The sequence below is a fragment of the Aplidium turbinatum genome, chromosome 6 (assembly GCF_918807975.1).
Source record: "Aplidium turbinatum chromosome 6, kaAplTurb1.1, whole genome shotgun sequence".
Taxonomy (NCBI): domain Eukaryota; kingdom Metazoa; phylum Chordata; class Ascidiacea; order Aplousobranchia; family Polyclinidae; genus Aplidium; species Aplidium turbinatum.
The window spans coordinates 34,421,480-34,439,480 of NC_137477.1; the positions used below are offsets into that span (position 1 = coordinate 34,421,480).

The 18,001-nt window shown below is 40.5% G+C and overlaps 1 protein-coding gene across 1 annotated transcript; it reads left to right on the plus strand.

Annotated features, from left to right (window-relative positions):
* The first annotated feature begins 2,350 nt into the window (after positions 1 to 2,350).
* Positions 2,351 to 4,269, plus strand: LOC145771710 (uncharacterized). Its single transcript, XM_082583437.1, has 2 exons — positions 2,351 to 2,488; positions 3,560 to 4,269. Exon 2 carries the CDS (start codon positions 3,589 to 3,591, stop codon positions 4,267 to 4,269), a length of 681 nt encoding a protein of 226 aa, XP_082439563.1. The 5' UTR covers positions 2,351 to 2,488; positions 3,560 to 3,588.
* Positions 4,270 to 18,001: the final 13,732 nt, after the last annotated feature.

Below are 18,001 nucleotides of genomic sequence, written 5' to 3' on the forward strand. Positions count from 1 at the left end.
CAGTGTTTTCTATTAGCATCTAGCATGTCAAAAAATAATTATTGAAATGTTGTCTGTGTTTGAAGGAAGCACATTGCATCAAATTAAACTTTTATTTTATGAGACTTGCATATTCAGATGTGTCTTTTCATGCCCTTTTCAGAAATATATGGTATGTGGGGGTTCCCACAATAGTTAGCTTATCTGAGGCAAGCTTCTCAGCCATCAGCGAATATTAGGATTTCATTAGAGGTGTCCCCTTAAGGCAAGAATTTAGAGTTTGGAACCAGCAAGCGCGTTGCTAGGGATGTGTGACGTCACAGCTTTCGCTCTCTATTATTTTTTCTAAGATGTTGCCCTTTAAAATAAGGACAAATCTTAGAAATAAGGATGGTATGGGTATGGTAACCCTTCAAATAGGTGACACGATTAATCGATTTCCTCTGTAGACCAAAGATGCCAGAGCTTGGTTTTTCCACCTAGAGCTGGGTTTTTTTGACCACATCTGGGTTTTAAGTTTTTTTTTTCAGATTTAGGTAAATCTAGGTTTTTTGGTTTTTAACTTTGTACAGAGCTTGCACGGTATTAAGGCACTGGGATCCTCGATAAATGGTCCACACTGCAACATAAAAATGATAAGGTACGGTACCGTAATGTTTTTTGCATCAGCTACTGCAGTCAGTGAGGTACAGGATGCTGAAGAATTGATCCAACTTTATGAAAATGTGGATGACTAAACATTGGAGTAGTACAACTATTTGTGTTACTGAACATTTATTTATTGTGAATTTGAGTTATTCTTTTCGACATTATGTTCTAATGAAAAAGGCTAAGCAGGGTTTATTGCTAGAGCTAAGTTACCATAGTTGTACACCAAACTGTAAGCACTAAGCAGGCATGATGATTCTCCTCAGCCGCAGTCTACAACTCACACAGCAAAAAGTTTAGTTCAAAAGTCAAAAGTAACCTTAATGGCTAGCCTATACACTCATATATCTAGTCAGTTTTAGAAATTTTGGTTAAACACACACTGAACCTTGCTAGCTAGACGCTTTACCATAAAAGCAATTTTGAACCAAAATCTTTGCTGTGAGCCCATATAGGCCTACCAAGCTCTTGTTTTTGTATATAGTTATATTCCATATATATTAACTACCATACCAACCAGGCGCGGATTTATGGGGGGGGCCCGGGCCCCCCGAAATTTTGTGAAAAATTGTATGTTTTCGCATCAAATGGTTTGATATGCTTCTAAACAGCTGATATTAGTCCCTTGGCATCACAATTGATGAAAATGGTTGTTTTAATGTCTATTTTCTAGCATATATCGTATATGTTTGTGTTTTGTTTGATTTCTCTGTTTTTGTTTTGTTTTTTTATGTTATGTTCATATACAATCTTCTCATGTTTTGGCTTGCATTTACTAACCCCCACATTGCGATTGTAACCTTATTCAACGTTTCATTATTTTCTCTAAGTGTTTTCAGTATAATTTTCATTGGTAGTATTTTTTTGTAAAATACGGTACTGCCGCCGGGGTGGAAGCTGACTTGGTGACCTCATAAGGTCTTTCGCTTCCTTCCTCTCTCACTTCTATGTAATGTACCAATGTATTTGTCGTGATAATTTGAGAAAAAAAATAAACCAGTGATTGATTGTCGTAGTATCATTGTTCATATCTGTTTAGCTTTTTTATTCTTTTTAATTGATTTTCAAATTTTCTGGCTTCCCCCCGAAAAAAACTCTTAGATTCGCGCCTGATACCAACATAAGCATGTATTGTATATTGTATAATTATGATATATATACGTGTTACTATTTGTAGCTTTCTGAGGCTTCTGTGTAATGATTTAAAATGGTGCTAAACGCACACACAGGTTTTTTTAACTGCTTTACCACATATTTTCTGGACCTGGTTTTTTTTGCCTCATCTGGGTTTTTTTGCACACAATCTAAGTTTATTTGAAATTTGTTGCTGGCATCCCTGCTGTAGACTGTACTGTAGTGCTTTTTTGCTGTTTCCAGTTCCAGCTGTAACAGTAGGCTATGAATAACCAGATTTAGTTGTTAGAATTTTTTATTTTGTAGGAGTTAGAGAACTTCTCTTAATAAATTTTCATTTGCCAAAAGGGGTTGACCACGTTTGCCGAACGAACTTACATGTAATCTTTAATGCACAACTGTTGCCTCTGGGTCACTAAGTCAATTTTCTTGTTATTTGCTCTGAGGCAAGTTTACAAAAATGATTGATTTTATGCACTCTGTATTTACTGTTAACAAGTAAGTTTACTGGCTGCAAAAATTAACACTTATTTGAAGAAAGTAGTTTTATCACATGTATTGTTTAAGGGTTTTAGTTTTGACATTTTCTTAATGATGCCACCTTCATACGTTTATTAAGCACTTTATGTTTTGCACTTGGCGCTGTGGTTATGCAAAAAGATATGGAACCTATGCAACAACACGCCTGAGTGCATAATTGAGGTCATCATCTTGCTTGAGTGAACAGGTACATATAGCCTCAGAGATTATATATATTCACAATATATGGTAAATATTATATAGACTCTGCCTAAAATATAACGCTGTGTTTCTTGTCCATTAAAGCTAAAAAAAAACACAAGTTTAGCAGTTTAAGCATTAAGCACAAGCTAAAGCATAGTGTAATAATAAAATTATTTGTTTTTTGCTGCAGAAAATAAAAGTTAGAGCTGTCAACATAAACAATACAATTGTTGCTATGTTGTGAAATGTAATTTTCGCTGGACATAATAAATACATTGATTGAAGTGCTATTATGGGTGATACGATATATTCAGGACAAAGAAAAAATAGATTCTGCCAATTTGTTTTTGAAGAATGTTTTGAATAGAAGAAATAGTGATATCTTGAAGCTAAACATGTCAGTAACCATAGTAACCACTAACAGTTCTTTTTAACTGTTTCATTACTTTTCAGTTTTTTGGTTGATTTTAGTAAAAGAGATTGTCTTGAATTTTTTAATGTTTTGTGATTATTCGCACATCTCAACATCAATCTTGATGATTGACTTGGTGTTAGTGATTTTAAGCCTGGATACAAAAACCTAATTCTGACTTTCCAAACACCTTTTCTTTGTCAGAGGATAAAGATTCACTCAATCAGTTTTAGCCATATATTTTGTCAATGTGATTTGTTTTTGTGATGATGTTTGAGTTCTGCTATTTTGAATATTTATTAAATGGAGCTGGGTTATTAAATAAATTTTTTGATTTTTTTGATTTCCAGTTGTTATTCAAAATTTAGTTTACAATTTTTAGTAAATTCAGATAATATGAAACCAAGGAACTTTCAGAAATAATTAATTAAACTACCATTCAACGTTTTATAAGCAGATCCGTTCTGCAACACTGTTTTTTGCACTCTGCAATGCTTGATGCAGACTTATCTGTAGATTTCCATCACGCATTGAAGCGGTGATCTGATAATGAAATTTTCTACGGTTTGAGAAAAAGTTTTCTCTGCTTATAAAACGTTGAATGGTAGTTTAATTAATTAATTTTTAGTAAGTTACAGGTACTTAAGTTTACTTATTGTTCAGGCTTCAATAACTGACACGTAGCTGCATGTATGGATCAGGGCAGTTGTAAGGTAGCTGCTTTGAAGACAAAAGGTAATGCGTTTGTGAAGAATGAAAAATATGCTGAAGCTATTATGGAATATTCTGAAGGCATTGCTTTGCAACCAGCTAACCCATTGTTGTACAGTAATAGATCTCTTGCTTTTTTGAAATTAGGACAACATTTTTTTGCTCAAAAAGATGCAGAAACAGCAATTCATTTAGTCCCAGAATGGCCAAAAGGACATTACAGGAAAGCCCAGGCAGAGTTGTCTGCTAACATGTTTGACTTGGCCATAGCCACATACACTAGAGGGTTGAAGTCTTGTCCTTGTGATGAAATATTAATGAAAGCTATTAATGAAGCTAAAGTCTGCAAAGCAAAGTACTTGACTTCTAAACAGCAATCTGTACAACGATACACTATCTGTGCTGCGATTATTGGGTTGCTCATTGTTATTGCAGACATGTCACAACCAAGTACTAAATTTATACCTTGGCCATGGCTTCGAGGCTTTCTGGCCACATTCTCTGGTTTTATTGGTTATATTATTGGATCAATAATTGTTTCATTTCGTCACTCAACTAAAGCATCTCTTCTTCAGCCACCACCAGAGCTTCTCACTGGTGCAAATCTTGATTATCTTCCAACAAAGTCACAGGGTTCCAAGTCATCAGCAAGTAGCTTGTAATGTTTCATATATAGGCTTCATTACAAAGTATTCTACCTAGGGGTGTTCAATTTCGATTTTCGATTAAGGTGATATTCGAAATTCGTTTTTCGTATGGGGCATATTCGAAATTATAGCCGCCCTTTCGGCTGAACGCGTTAAAAGTAACGCGAGTGGCGCGAAATCTGTCTTGTCGCATTTTGCAAGCGAAAAAAGACTTTGACGCATGCGCATCGTCGATCACGTGACTATCACACGCAGGGCTGCGATTTTTTCATTCTTGTCGAACGACCAAAATTTCTGCGTTTTTTTGTCGAATAGTAATATGACGTCACAAGAGTCAGATTATAAGCGTTTGGCCGCGAGTTACCGCACAAGTTGTGTGGTATCAGAGTCACTTAAGCTTTTAATCGCACGCTGGTTGAGTGATTGCAAAGGAGTATCAAGCGCTAAGTTATGTACCTACCGGACATGTATACAGCACTCGAAATTAGCTTGTATCTACGACGGCAAAAACATTGCCGTCGTTAAATCAACAAACCTTGGATTACGGCGGCAATTGCCGTATGCTTTAATGTTTAATCAAACGAAATTTTATGCGCTTTTTCATCGCGTGTCACACGGCGGTAGCCCAGAGCATCACGCAAGCTATTTTATGCGCTGACAATGCTCTTGTGAACTGTAAAAAGTTTGCAACCTTATAAATACCGGCTTATTGTTACGCAAAAGTTATTTTTTCATCGAATGCTCATTGTTTACCGATGTCGTTGCGAATATAAATTATGGTGAAATAAGATTACAGTTAAAAAGTAGAATTTACCTGCTATAGATTTTATCAAACAGAAGGAAAAGTTAGTGTGGTATTTTGCAATATTTGTAAAGAACTTTATGACGGAAACAAATTGGAATTAGAAAAGCTACGGGGTCAAGTTAAAAAAGTAGTACGAAATTCGATAAATGGTTCTTGGGCAGTAAAGTAATGCTTCCGATCATATGGCATCGCGCGTTCATGAACGGGCAGTTTTGCGTCTTCAAGTATTCCAGTGACGACGCGACAACCTCATCCTCCGATACAGCATCTGATAATTCCGATTCTGACAGCTAGTTCTTTATCAAACAGACTCGTGTTTGCTCGCAGTATCCCAATTGTGCCGAAATTATGTTAGTGTAAACGTAAATCGAGGCAATCATCTCACAGTGAGCTATTAATTTGGTACCGGTACCTGGTTGAACAATTAACGTTATTTTATGATAATTCAATTCAACGTTGCTAAATGTCGAATTAATGTAAAACAAACGTAAATCTCTTCTTGGGCATTGATACGCAGGCATCAAAATTCGTTATTTTTGCATTGACTTCACGTCTGTAGACGTTGAATCAATGTAAAATGATGATTTTTGCTGTCTGGGTAGCCTACGCAATATAACCCTCCAGGAAATTTAAATCGATTTTAAAGGTAACCCAAAATTAACTTACTTTTCCTCCCTGAGTTATTTAAGGTGAATTAACGTAACAGCGTGCGTATCGCTACTTTTGGTATTATTACATCACAACAAATCAAACAGTGCGGTCGTGATAGACTACTCTAGTATATTTTTCGCTTCTCGTTTTTTCGATTCAACGTCTGCAGACGTTGAATCAATGTAAAAACGACGGGTTTTGCTAGCTAGGTTGTGTGCTTTTGTGAATGCAAGTGCAAAATCGCCCATTACGTAATCACAGAAACCCTTTTAGTGGAAGGAAGTCGAGTTGCAACCGTGCTTATCTGTCGACTATTCTTTATTCACATTGCAAAAAAATTCTCCATTCTTGGAACAACAAGTGCATAAGTCAGACATAAATACAAACTTGCATAGACGTTGACGAGTAAAAGTAGCCTACTTCGAAGAAAGTTAGAAACCCATTGTGTCGAATAGCACGAAACGTGTGTGGCAAAATATTTGATGCCAGGCGTTAGAACTTCGATCAAAGCATTTTCCCGCAGTGTTCAAAATGTTTCTTTCCATAAAAATAGCGGCTTTTTTCATCTGTATTTCTGAACGTCTGGTCGGGAACTAGGCTGTTTTCTACATGTGAAAAAAATTCATTGCAAGTATCCAACAGTCATTTTACCAGAGCAATATTGTTAATTAGCTCAAACGGCAAAATACAAACTGGCATAGACGTTGACAACTCAACGTAGCCTAGGTTATTTCATCTATAAAAGAAACCCGTTGTGTCGAATAGCACGAAACGTGTGTTGCGAAATGTTTGATGCCAGGCGTTGGAACTTCGATCAAAGCATTCTACCGCAGTGTTCAAAATGGCGGCGCTGACGCCTTGGGAGTTTCTCGTGTGAAGCGTCGCTTTTAGACCTTGCTTTGAAGTACCTGGTGAAGGAAAGTTTACGTAAGTCAGCACTCTTACGCTTGCATCACGTGATGCTCCCCCCCCCCCGATTGTTCTCGACCTGACGATGTTTAGTCCTCTCTCATTTTTTTTCCTTTTTATTTTCAATTTTTTTTCGTTTTTTTTTGTCCGTAAGGCACGGCGTTTGTCGAATAGTGATGGCGCGTGTCGAGTGACCTCGTCACCGAAAAAGGCAAAAATCGCAGCCCTGATCACACGCTCTCGCGGGTCCAACGGCCAGTCCTACACCAGGGATGCCAGGTTGGCGTTTTTAATGCCAAATTTCACAAATTTCTCTCAAGAATGAAGATAGCTAGGTTGTGCAACGGCAGAAAGTGTAGGCTGAGCTTTGTCACAGTTTTATCCATTTTTTACCGAATCCATAGGCGCCTAAGCCGTGAGGGCAGGGCGTAGCCAGACCGCAGAGCAACTTTTTTAGGGGGGGGGCGAAAAAATTTAAATGGGCAAAATCATTATAATTGTAGCTGTTGCTCGAGAATGCTGAGATTTTGTCAAGAGGGGGGCGAGGCCCCCCTGGCCCCAATCTGGCTACGGGCCTGCGTGAGGGCCAGGCCCCCACACATATTTCTGTGTGGTGGCAACTTTTTATGCTGTATTGATACATAAAACAATAGATGAACTAGCGATCGGCAGCAGGAAAACACTTTTTGAATGCAAACCGCAACAGCTTTGCGATAATCACTAGAACGAGTTGCGATGCTACAATCCAACACCAGACAACAAAATCTGTCATATTTACATTGATTTAATGTCTGCAGACGTTGAATCAATATAAAAATGACTGATTTTGCTGCCTGGGACATAGCAAAAATCTACCATTTTGTGTCGATTCAATGTCATCAGATGTTGCATGCACCCAAAAACAACATAATTTGCTACGTAGACGGATCGTGCGTTTCGCTTTATGCGTTTGCATAAAGCGAAAACTTGCAAACATACTCGATGTCGCTTTCGAGTCGAAACCTCTGCACTCTGCAGTGAAATGTCGCGGCAGTGAATCACTAGCTGTGAAAATGAACTTGAAGTGTTTGGGAACCCAGCGACCTCGGCTCCAGCGGAGCGATCGTTTTCAAAAGCTGGCCTGACCGTCACGAAGCGGAGATCCCGACTGACGGGTGACCATGTCGATCAGCTTGTGTTCATAAACACCAACATGGGCCTGGAGCTGTAGACGTTATTTTATGTTCTTTTTTCGCAAATTTTTTTCGCGTGTTCTAGCGAATTTTCATGTCGTTTCTTTCAATAAAATCACATTTTGCAGTGTGGTGAATAGTTGTGATATTCGAAATTCGGAAATCGAAAATAAATGGAATTTCGAATTCGAATAATCAAATAATCGAAATTGAACACCCCTAATTCTACCACATGACATGAGCAATTGATTTGAAAGAGTTGATCACTGAATATAAAGTTTTCCTAAAGGTTTTTTGTGCTTGGCCGAATCTGTGATTACATCAGATTTTTTCCATCTCCTGGTAAAAATACAAGTTCGATTGCAATAAATTTTGAGGCCTCAGAGCTTTGGTGCATCATTTGTTGATGCCCAAGGGATTGGGCTACTAAAGGAAAACCCTGACTTGGCGATTTTCCACGTTCTTTGTGTTTAACTTGCTACCATAAAACGATTTTCAATAAAATTTTGCCCCATTGCGGTCTGATCACCAGTGCGTGCGTACTTTTGTCAGAGCTTTCAAAACCAGAATGGGCCTGAGCAGCGAAGCGTGCGACTGTACAGTCTATGTAACAAAAGACGAGCAATCAGCTGATCACGCAACAGTTGTTACTACCGGCGATTTAACTGTAGGCTATGTATGTATCATCAGATTTCAACGTCAAACATCAGACAGTTTGCTCAAAACCTCAGATCTGATTTTAAAACATCAGATGTTGTAACGTGGCTTATATTATTGCTGTCTTTTATGACGTATTCTCGAGCTGTGTTTGTACTTTTTGGTTATTTTGAAAAATGAAAATAAATGAAACATTGGACTTTGGGCCTTGCCAGCGCCATTGAAAACAATTTTTTTCGGTAATTTTTTTTGAAATGTATTCTTGAATGTTCAGTTTACGCATTTTAATGCTTAATTCCCGTTTGAAAATTTCATTTAGTATGCCTTTTTGCCCCACTAGTAAGGTAAGTTGTTGAACTTCAGTCCTGAGCAAGTTGTTATAGAAACATTTTTTTCTATCGGCGGTACAATAGCCTACATCAGGGCTATTCAACTGGCGGACCGCGGTCCGAATCCGGACCTTCTGGGTGTTGATGGTGGACCTTGAGCTTTTAGAAGAATAACCTCATGGCCACCTTTTGGGGCTTCTTTAAACAGATTTCTACTGGGACCAATAGAGAGAGAAACCTTTTATTTTGTCTGTTGCGAGAATAGTACGGTACAATTATACACAATACGAATATGTAGCGCTAGAGAGCTCTGTCGTCTCTGACGTCACACGTACACGTCACTAGATTTGTCCAGAAGGCTCCGCCTTGAGCGCATAACTGCACGTCTCGGGAATTCAATCCAGTAATCGGGAATTCAACTACAGTAATCAACTTCACTATGCCGAATTCCTACCTTGGTTCATCGTTATGTAGATTTGCAGTCGTGTTGCGTTGTGTGATCATATGTAAAACTCGCAATCCCACACTAGAACCTTCTTAAAGAAGTTTAGCTCATGATTCTAAAGCAGAGTGTGTTAAGTCTTTTGCTATGTGAAAATCAGTCTTTTATCGAGTTTTGCAATATGTAAAATCAGTTTGTTGAGTTTTTGTTCAATATGAAAAGTCGGTTCTTTCAATATGAAAATCAGTTGAATGCAATATCTAAAATCAGAACTTAAAACCAGTATCAAGAAATCAGTCTTGGTAATTCTAAAGCAATATATCAGTTTCGTTGTTGCTACTGTTTCTATTTGTAATCAAGTTGTTGATGGTGGAGCTTTAATGATTCTGGTGTTTTCCTTTACTTTCTGTGTTGCTGGATCGAAGATTAAAACCTATAAACAATTACGTTGTGAGCAAGCATCGATCTTCTGAGTTTGAATTAGCAACAATACAGCAGCGTAGTCGACCTCGTGTCCTATCATTCCTTGCCGACTTCGCCCAGGAATGTTGCCATCTCACTGATGGCTGTGTATGGGTGGATATGCTGAAAGCAGCGTCCGCTACATATTTATGGTGACCCCGACGTGATTTGCTAACTGTGAATTGTAACGACGTGACCTCACTGTGAATTAACCACTTGACTTAACTGTGAATTGACTAAATGTGAACTGATCACTGGATGCACTGGATTATTCTGGATTACATCACGGATTATAACAAGCCTGCCTTTCGTCGGTCGTTCCTTCAATGACGACGCCGTGGAATTCAAGTTAAGTAACATTAATTCATGATGTTTGAATACTCTTTTTACATTATCGTAGTATCCGTAAGCCTTTTTATTTCCCTCGTCGCTGTCGTCCTTGGTCGTCGCCTTACTTGTGGCGCGCGATCGGGGCGTCTTGACAGCAGCGATGACAATGTGTTTCGCCCCCATCCGAACGACTCCCTTCAGACACTGGATTGTGGTGTCTGCAGGCATCCCAGGCCCTATGGCATGTCGTTGCCGAGGTTCTTCGAGACGGACGTATCCCTTTGGATTGAGCTAGTCGAAAGCTTCTTTAGAAATAGGGCCATTGATAATACTGACGAACGATATGACTTAGTTATACAGGCACTCAACGAGCAGCAATTGCATAGGGTCGCCGACGCCGTCGTCGACCGTGACGGTTGTGATGACCCCTATGCCGTACTTAAACGGGCCCTCCTGCACGAGTTTGGTCTTACTGAGGGAGACCGTGTGAGTGCCTTGTTCCACAAGACTCCTCTCGGAGCCGAAAGGCCATCGACTCATTTAACTAAAATAAGACGACTTTTGGGTAGTGCTGCTAGAGAAAATACATCCTTGTTGCGTGAATTGTTTTTGGGCAAGTTACCGACTGACGTTAGGCGCATTCTAGCCGCGCATGCGGGTGATGATTTGGAGACATTGGCGCGCCGAGCGGATGAAATAGTTAAAATTTCAAGCGGCGATGATGCCGTTGTACAGGGTTCACGCAGTCTTTCCTCGCAGGCAGACATTAATCAATCTTTGGATAGGCGTGTCTCCGCATTGTCTGAGTCTGTACAGTCATTCGATCGTAGGATGAACTCTTCCGGTAGTGAGATTTCTGGGAGTTTCAGGACGCCTGAATGTCGGGCGTCCCCCTTTCTCGCCGCTCGGAGGCCCACGCCCTCACGTGACAATCTTCGAGGTCGCCCCTCACTCTGTTTCTATCACGATAGGTTTGGTCCTAGGGCCTGTCGCTGCGCCCCTCCTTGCAACTGGGAATCAGCAAAAAACGTATCGAGTCCCACTTCAGCAGAGCGGGCGAAGTGGGGACTATCAAATTAAACTCCGCCGCGATGCTTCGACTCTACGACCCACACACGAATATAACTTTTCTTATTGACACCAGTAGTAGCCTAAGTATACTTTCTTGCCGTTCCTTTAATCGTGCTAAACCCTCTAGTGTTCTTACCGCTGTGAACGGCTCTCCCATTCGGGTGTTCGGCAGCGTGCGCAAGCGGCTCTCACTTGGCCTACCCGTCGAATTTGAATGGACTTTTAAGCTCGCTGATCTGCCTGTACCCATAATAGGCATAGACTTTTTGTTGCATTTTGGCCTGTCCATTGACATTCCTAATAGGCGCCTGATTATGCCGAATCGTGATAACTATGCTAATCATGTGCGACACACCGCACCCTCTAGCGGACCGAAAGGCAAGGACTCCAATGTTGCCAAGCTAGGCGCCTACGCATTCTTAAACGTCGAGTTCCCAAAGGTTTTTGCTCTGGAAAACTATCATCGTCCGTCTAAACATGAAATGTGTCATCATATTCTCACTTCTGGTCCTCCCACAGCGTCGCGCGTGCGCAGGTTATCGCCCGAAAAGTTAATACATCTGCGCGAGGAGATACAGCACCTCTTAGATCTGGGTGTCATTTGTCCCCCCAATTCTCCCTGGGCCTCCCCTGTTCACATGGTCCCAAAAGGGGACACAGGTCGCTACCGCATCACGGGGGACTATAGAAATCTCGACCGTCAGACCCGGCGCGACACTTATCCGCTACCCTTCTTGCATGACTTCGTCGACGCGTTGCATGGCTCTACCATCTTCTCTAGTCTGGATTTGTTCAAGTCTTTCCATCAAATCCGTGTCGCCGAACGGGACATTCCAAAAACGGCCATCGTTACGCCCATTGGTGGCTTCGAATTTTGTAAATTAAGCATGGGTCTGTGTAATGCTAGTCAAACGTTTCAACGCTTCATGAACGAGGTTTTGCGTGGATTGAACTTCGTGTTTTGCTATGTCGATGATGTGTTAATCTTCTCCAAAAATAAAGAAGAACATGCGATCCACCTGAGGGCAGTTTTTCGACGCTTGACTCACTACGGGCTCATTCTCAATAAGGGAAAATGTGTGTTTGGTGTTCCGAAGGTAAAATTCTTAGGTCATGAGGTCAACTCTGAAGGCATTCAACCCCTTTCTGGCAAGATGGAAGCAATCCAGAAGTTTCAGCGCCCACTACAGGCAGGGCAGCTCAGGAGGTATCTTGGCATGGTGAACTTCTACCGTAAATTCATTCCCGATTGTGCACGGCTCTTGCAGCCGCTACACGGCATCTTAACTCCTAAGCTATCCGGTCAGAAACCGATACCTTGGACCGATGAGGCAATCTCAGCCTTCGACAGGTCGAAGAAAGGCTTAAAGAGCATTTCACTGTTAGCGTATCCAGCCCCCGGCGCCGCGACCTCTCTCGTCGTAGATGCATCTTCCACTGCTGTCGGTGTCGTGGTCCAACAGGAAATCAATGGTAAACAGAAGCCCATTACTTTCTTTTCCAAATGTCTGGATAATACTCAGAGACGCTATTCTACATTTGACCGTGAGTTGTTGGCAATATACCTCGCCTTAAGGCACTTTAGGTACTTCCTGGAAGGTCGCAAGTTCGCCATATTCACGGATCACAAACCTCTCATCACTGCCTTCAAGGGTACGCTTGCCCATGCTACAGGTAGGCAGTCTCGACATTTCTCTTATATCTCGGAATTCACGTCTGATCTACAGTACATAAAGGGTGAAGATAACGTCGTAGCTGACTGCTTAAGTCGCCCCCAGATAAATGCCATCTTCGAATCCCACTTCTGACACCCCCGTCCTGGGCATGACGTAAAACTGCATCCATCCAGCCGTCCTGGGCATGACGTAAAACTGCATCCATCCAGCCGTCCTGGGCATGACGTAAAACTGCATCCATCCAGTCGTCCTGGGCATGACGTAAAACTGCATCCATTCATCCCATCTTTCATCAGCTAGGTGCCGTTCCTGTTATCGTATTAATTACAGCAGTCGTCGTCCTGGACAGTGGACACGACGTAAAACTCCATCCATCCATCCATTCCACCTTTCCTTAGTTAGCTAGTCATCGCTCTTGCATACAGTCATCTAATGAATTACGGTAGCTCTCAACCATTCCTTAGTCCTGGGTAAGACTTGAAACTGCATACATTTCCTCAGTTAATCACTCCCTCGTTTAGCAGTTCCCTGCTCTGTAGTTGTCTTTAGGAGCTTTAGGAGTTGTGTCTTTAGGAGCTGCGCTTCCCTCAGATAGGCGTGCGACGCAGCACACTTCCTGTATATAGTACTTGCTATGATCCTTGTCTGACCATTGGTCATTCGTAGGAGTCGGTTGTTCACGTAGCGCCTTGTCATCTTTGTAGCCACTGTTGTCGGGAATTGCTTGGCGGTATCATAGATAATAGATCATTGCAAGGCGGTATCATAGATATAAGTCGACATGCTGCTTGCGACTACCTTGCCCGTCGCTTTCTGCCTTTTTGGCCTTGTTTCGTCACAGCTGCTCGCATTCATCTGTCCACCGCTTCCTGCTCTGTTGGACCGGTTCCCCGCTCAGTCGCTTCGCATAGCTAGCATGCTTTCAGTCTATCCATCTTTCAGTTCCTATGTTTGCAGGTTGTCGTGAGGCTAGGTACTTCAAGCCTCGTCGCTTCCCCTGGTTGTCTGCTGGCACTACAGTCCTGGTCTGGTTTCATTTAAACGTGTGTCCGTTTTTTCACCTTCCCCGTTTGGTTAGAATACCCATCCTGCTGTCATGACGCTTTGCTCTCGCGTCGCGGTGTGTGGCAGTTTGTGCGACTGCTTCGCACGGCCGTTGTCCGGACTGCCCCTCCGTGTCGTAGAGAGAGTGCGCTCTGTGCCCTCTGGCATGCTTCATCAATTTTCACAACTTAAACTTCGCGTACTGCATATAAACATTATCTGCATCGTCAGTGTTCACCTGTGATTGATTACACTGGTCTACAAATTTCAACTTTATTTTTCAGGTTTGGGTTTTGACAACTGATTTTGGCTAATTTTGGGGCGCTGAATCCCAAAATAAACTCAGATTTTCTCTATCACATCAAGTTTTCTTTCTATCGTTGCCATTATTTTATGAAATTGACCAATTTTTACCTTTTTTAGTGCAGTAAAATGTCAAATATAATTATTTTCTGACAGCTATAAACTTTCAAACATAGAGATATTTTTACACTAAATTCATAAATTGGTTCAGATTTCCTCTAAAATAAAAAAATTCCTGTTATGATAATCGTAATAGGACATCGTGGAGATTGGTAGCGTTGAGTTTTTCCATGCTGGCTTGAACTCCCTGTCTTGGCTTCTCCGGCGTTATCTGTGGGTCAGCTGCTATCTCTGTGCAGTGTGCAGATGGAATATCGTAAGAAGACAGCTGGTGGGAGTAGATTTGACTTAGTAATAAATTCTTGCTTAGTTAGGAAGATTTATTTAGAAGTTTCATAAAGCACATGTACATTGTACAGACCAACATCAGAGTTCAAGCTGAAAAGTGGTTTGTAGAAGGAAAAGGTATTTTCATACTTTATAAGTTTGAGTTCAAGTCGGTTAGAGTTTTTGGTATAGTGGTGTTTCTGTGGAAAAAGTTGCTCTTAGAAAACTACTAACAAAGAAAGGTTATATTTGATCTCAAGCTATGTCTGCTTCCAGCAAAAGAAGAAAATGTTGTAATGATCCAGATATATTTTGTTACATTTGTGGATGCATCATGTTAAAGTCTCAACAATGCAATATTACCACGTTTGTAACAAGGGTATATCTTGCTTACTTTAAAGTCAAGTTGGGGGACCAGGACAAAAGCTGGGCTCCTCATTAAGTGTGCAAGACCTGCGTTGAATGCCGGGTTGAATGTCTGAGAGTTGGTCGCAAGGAAAAGGTTCACAAATGAAATTTGGAATACCCAGATTTGGCGAGAGCAACGAAATCATGTTGACAATTGTTATTTTTGTCTTGTTAGTGTGAAAGGGTATAACAAAAAGAGTAAACGTCGTTTGAAATATCCAAATCTGGATTCGGCATTGCGGCCAGTTCCTCACGGTGATGAAAAGCCAAGTTACTCAAAAGAGCATTTTTAAGCTTATAAGTGAAGAGTTCATATTTTATGAAAGCTCTTTTTTTGACTGTTTCTGAACTCGCCCTGCCCAAGTCCCTTTGAGTCAATCTTTATTTTGGCACTTTGCTATTTCTGTGTGTGTCTTCAGAATTTCTGCACTCCATTGGAATGTCTATGTGCATATTGTGTGAACTGTAGGCTATAATTCAGATAATACCTTGTCACTGTCCACGGCATAATGCAGCGTTTGATGTTATTATGGTTGCTCTTTTGCATGCCTATTTTTTATTCCAAGGCATGAAATTTTAATAAAGACAACGCAAATTTGTGTGAATATAATATAGAATGCTTGTTTGCTAATTAAAGCTATATTATTGCAGGTAAAACAGTGTTTATTGCATCAGAATTCCTTGTTTTGACAACAGAGGGGGGGGCAAAAATTGATTTTTTTCAAAAATTAGGGATATTTCATATCTCAAAAACGTGATGTGATAGAGAAAATCTGAGTTCATTTTCGGATTCAGCGCCCCAAAATTAGCTAAAGTGAGTTGTCAAAACCCAAAGGGAACGTTCAAATATTACGTAACGCTTTTTTTCCGAATTTTTAACCCCCCCTCCCCCATGTAACGTCAACGTAACGCTTTTTTCATTTCCCCCCTTCCCCATGTAACGCTTTTTCACTACGAATTCAGCACAAAAAACTACCATTCCGTACTCGAAAGCGTTACGTAACGTTTTGCTTGAACCCCCTCCCCCCCGATGTGACGCCAACGTAACGCTTTGCATAAACCCCCCCCTCCCCCTCGAAGGCGTTACGTAATATTTGAACGTTCCCAAACCTGAAATTTTGTGTAGACCAGTGTTAGTGATAACCGTAGTGATTAGATTGTGTTTGTCATTGTAACTTCCCACATTTTCTTGTGTTAATTAGAAATCGTCGTAGCCGGATGTCCGCCGCACGAGACCTCTGCTTCAACCAATCGAGAGCCGACTAGCCGCTCCCCGGAATCAGAGGAACTGTTAGCGCTCGCGCCGTGCGGAGGGGGTCCGACCCCGTCTTGTTCACCGTGTGTCAATGTTGTAATACGCATTTTGTGCCTCGCCTGTTTCATTTCATGCTGCAAACGTCTCATCAGAAGTCAAACGGCCACCCCGTTTTCCTTCTTGCGGGGGTGTCTGTAGCGCTAGAGAGCTCTGACGTCACACGTACACGTCACTAGATTTGTCCAGAAGGCTCCGCCTTGAGCGCATAACTGCACGTCTCGGGAATTCAATCCAGTAATCGGGAATTCAACTTCAGTAATCAACTTCACTATGCCGAATTCCTACCTTGGTTCATCGTTATGTAGATTTGCAGTCGTGTTGCGTTGTGTGATCATATGTAAAACTCGCAATCCCACACTAGAACCTTCTTAAAGAAGTTTAGCTCATGATTCTAAAGCAGAGTGTGTTAAGTCTTTTGCTATGTGAAAATCAGTCTTTTATCGAGTTTTGCAATATGTAAAATCAGTTTGTTGAGTTTTTGTTCAATATGAAAAGTCGGTTCTTTCAATATGAAAATCAGTTGAATGCAATATCTAAAATCAGAACTTAAAACCAGTATCAAGAAATCAGTCTTGGTAATTCTAAAGCAATATATCAGTTTCGTTGTTGCTACTGTTTCTATTTGTAATCAAGTTGTTGGTGGTGGAGCTGTAATGATTCTGGTGTTTTCCTTTACTTTCTGTGTTGCTGGATCGAAGATTAAAACCTATAAACAATTACGTTGTGAGCAAGCATCGATCTTCTGAGTTTGAATTAGCAACAATACAGCAGCGTAGTCGACCTCGTGTCCTATCATTCCTTGCCGACTTCGCCCAGGAATGTTGCCATCCCACTGATGGCTGTGTATGGGTGGATATGCTGAAAGCAGCGTCCGCTACAAATAAAACAGTAGCCTACCATAGCTATCTAAATACCACAACTGACAGGAAGCAGTGAAAGACTATATCAAGCATCGGCAAATTACGTTGAAACAAGATAGGCTGATGTTCAGTAATATTAATTAAAAATAAAATCATGTGCTGCTGCGATCCTCAAGTGAAGTCCTGTGGTTTTATTCAAATATAAACTTTATTCCGGGTGAATAAAAATAATAGAGAAAAAAACTTTTGGAATCAATAAACTCTTGTAGCAAGGGCGTTTAAACTTCAGTGCAACCAACAAAAGTTCAAGCCAATAAATAGTACAAGCTACGAGTAAAAACATTTTTAGTAACAGTTACAAAACAAAAATAATCACAATTTAAAAAAAGATATAGGCCTATTGTTCTGTCATAAAAGAAATGGCTGAGTGACTCTCAGTGTAACCTGTTAGGCTGCATGAAACTAGCGCAATGTGACCGTATAACTTGACAAAGAAATTAAATAGAATGTAAATGAGAAATAATTGAGTGTAACCGAATAACACAATAGGTCAATAATGTTTTCTTCAGACGAAATTTAATAAATCAAATCCAGGCAATGTATCATTACAAAGTTTGAGCCCAAAATAACAATTTATGACAATTTTTGTCACTTTTCCACTGACATAAAACAACAAAATTTAATTTCAATTAAAAAAAATCAAAACTTCGCACTGAAATAAAAGCAAGAGAAAAAAAGCATTTTTGTCAATTTAAGTGCGATTGATCCAAACTTGTCTGGCAGCCCTGCTTAAAAACTGACCAGGCTTGACTGCTGGCCAACGTTCGATTTTTATGTCAAAAACTAAGTAATTTATCATTAAAAACTCTTGCACTGGTTTAATTAAATTGATTTATACCGATACAACATACACTAACCCAGAAAAA

Coding starts and splice junctions, on each gene's coding strand:
- LOC145771710 (XM_082583437.1), top strand. CDS start 3,589: ATGGATCAGGGCAGTTGTAAGGTAGCTGCTTTGAAGACAAAAGGTAAT.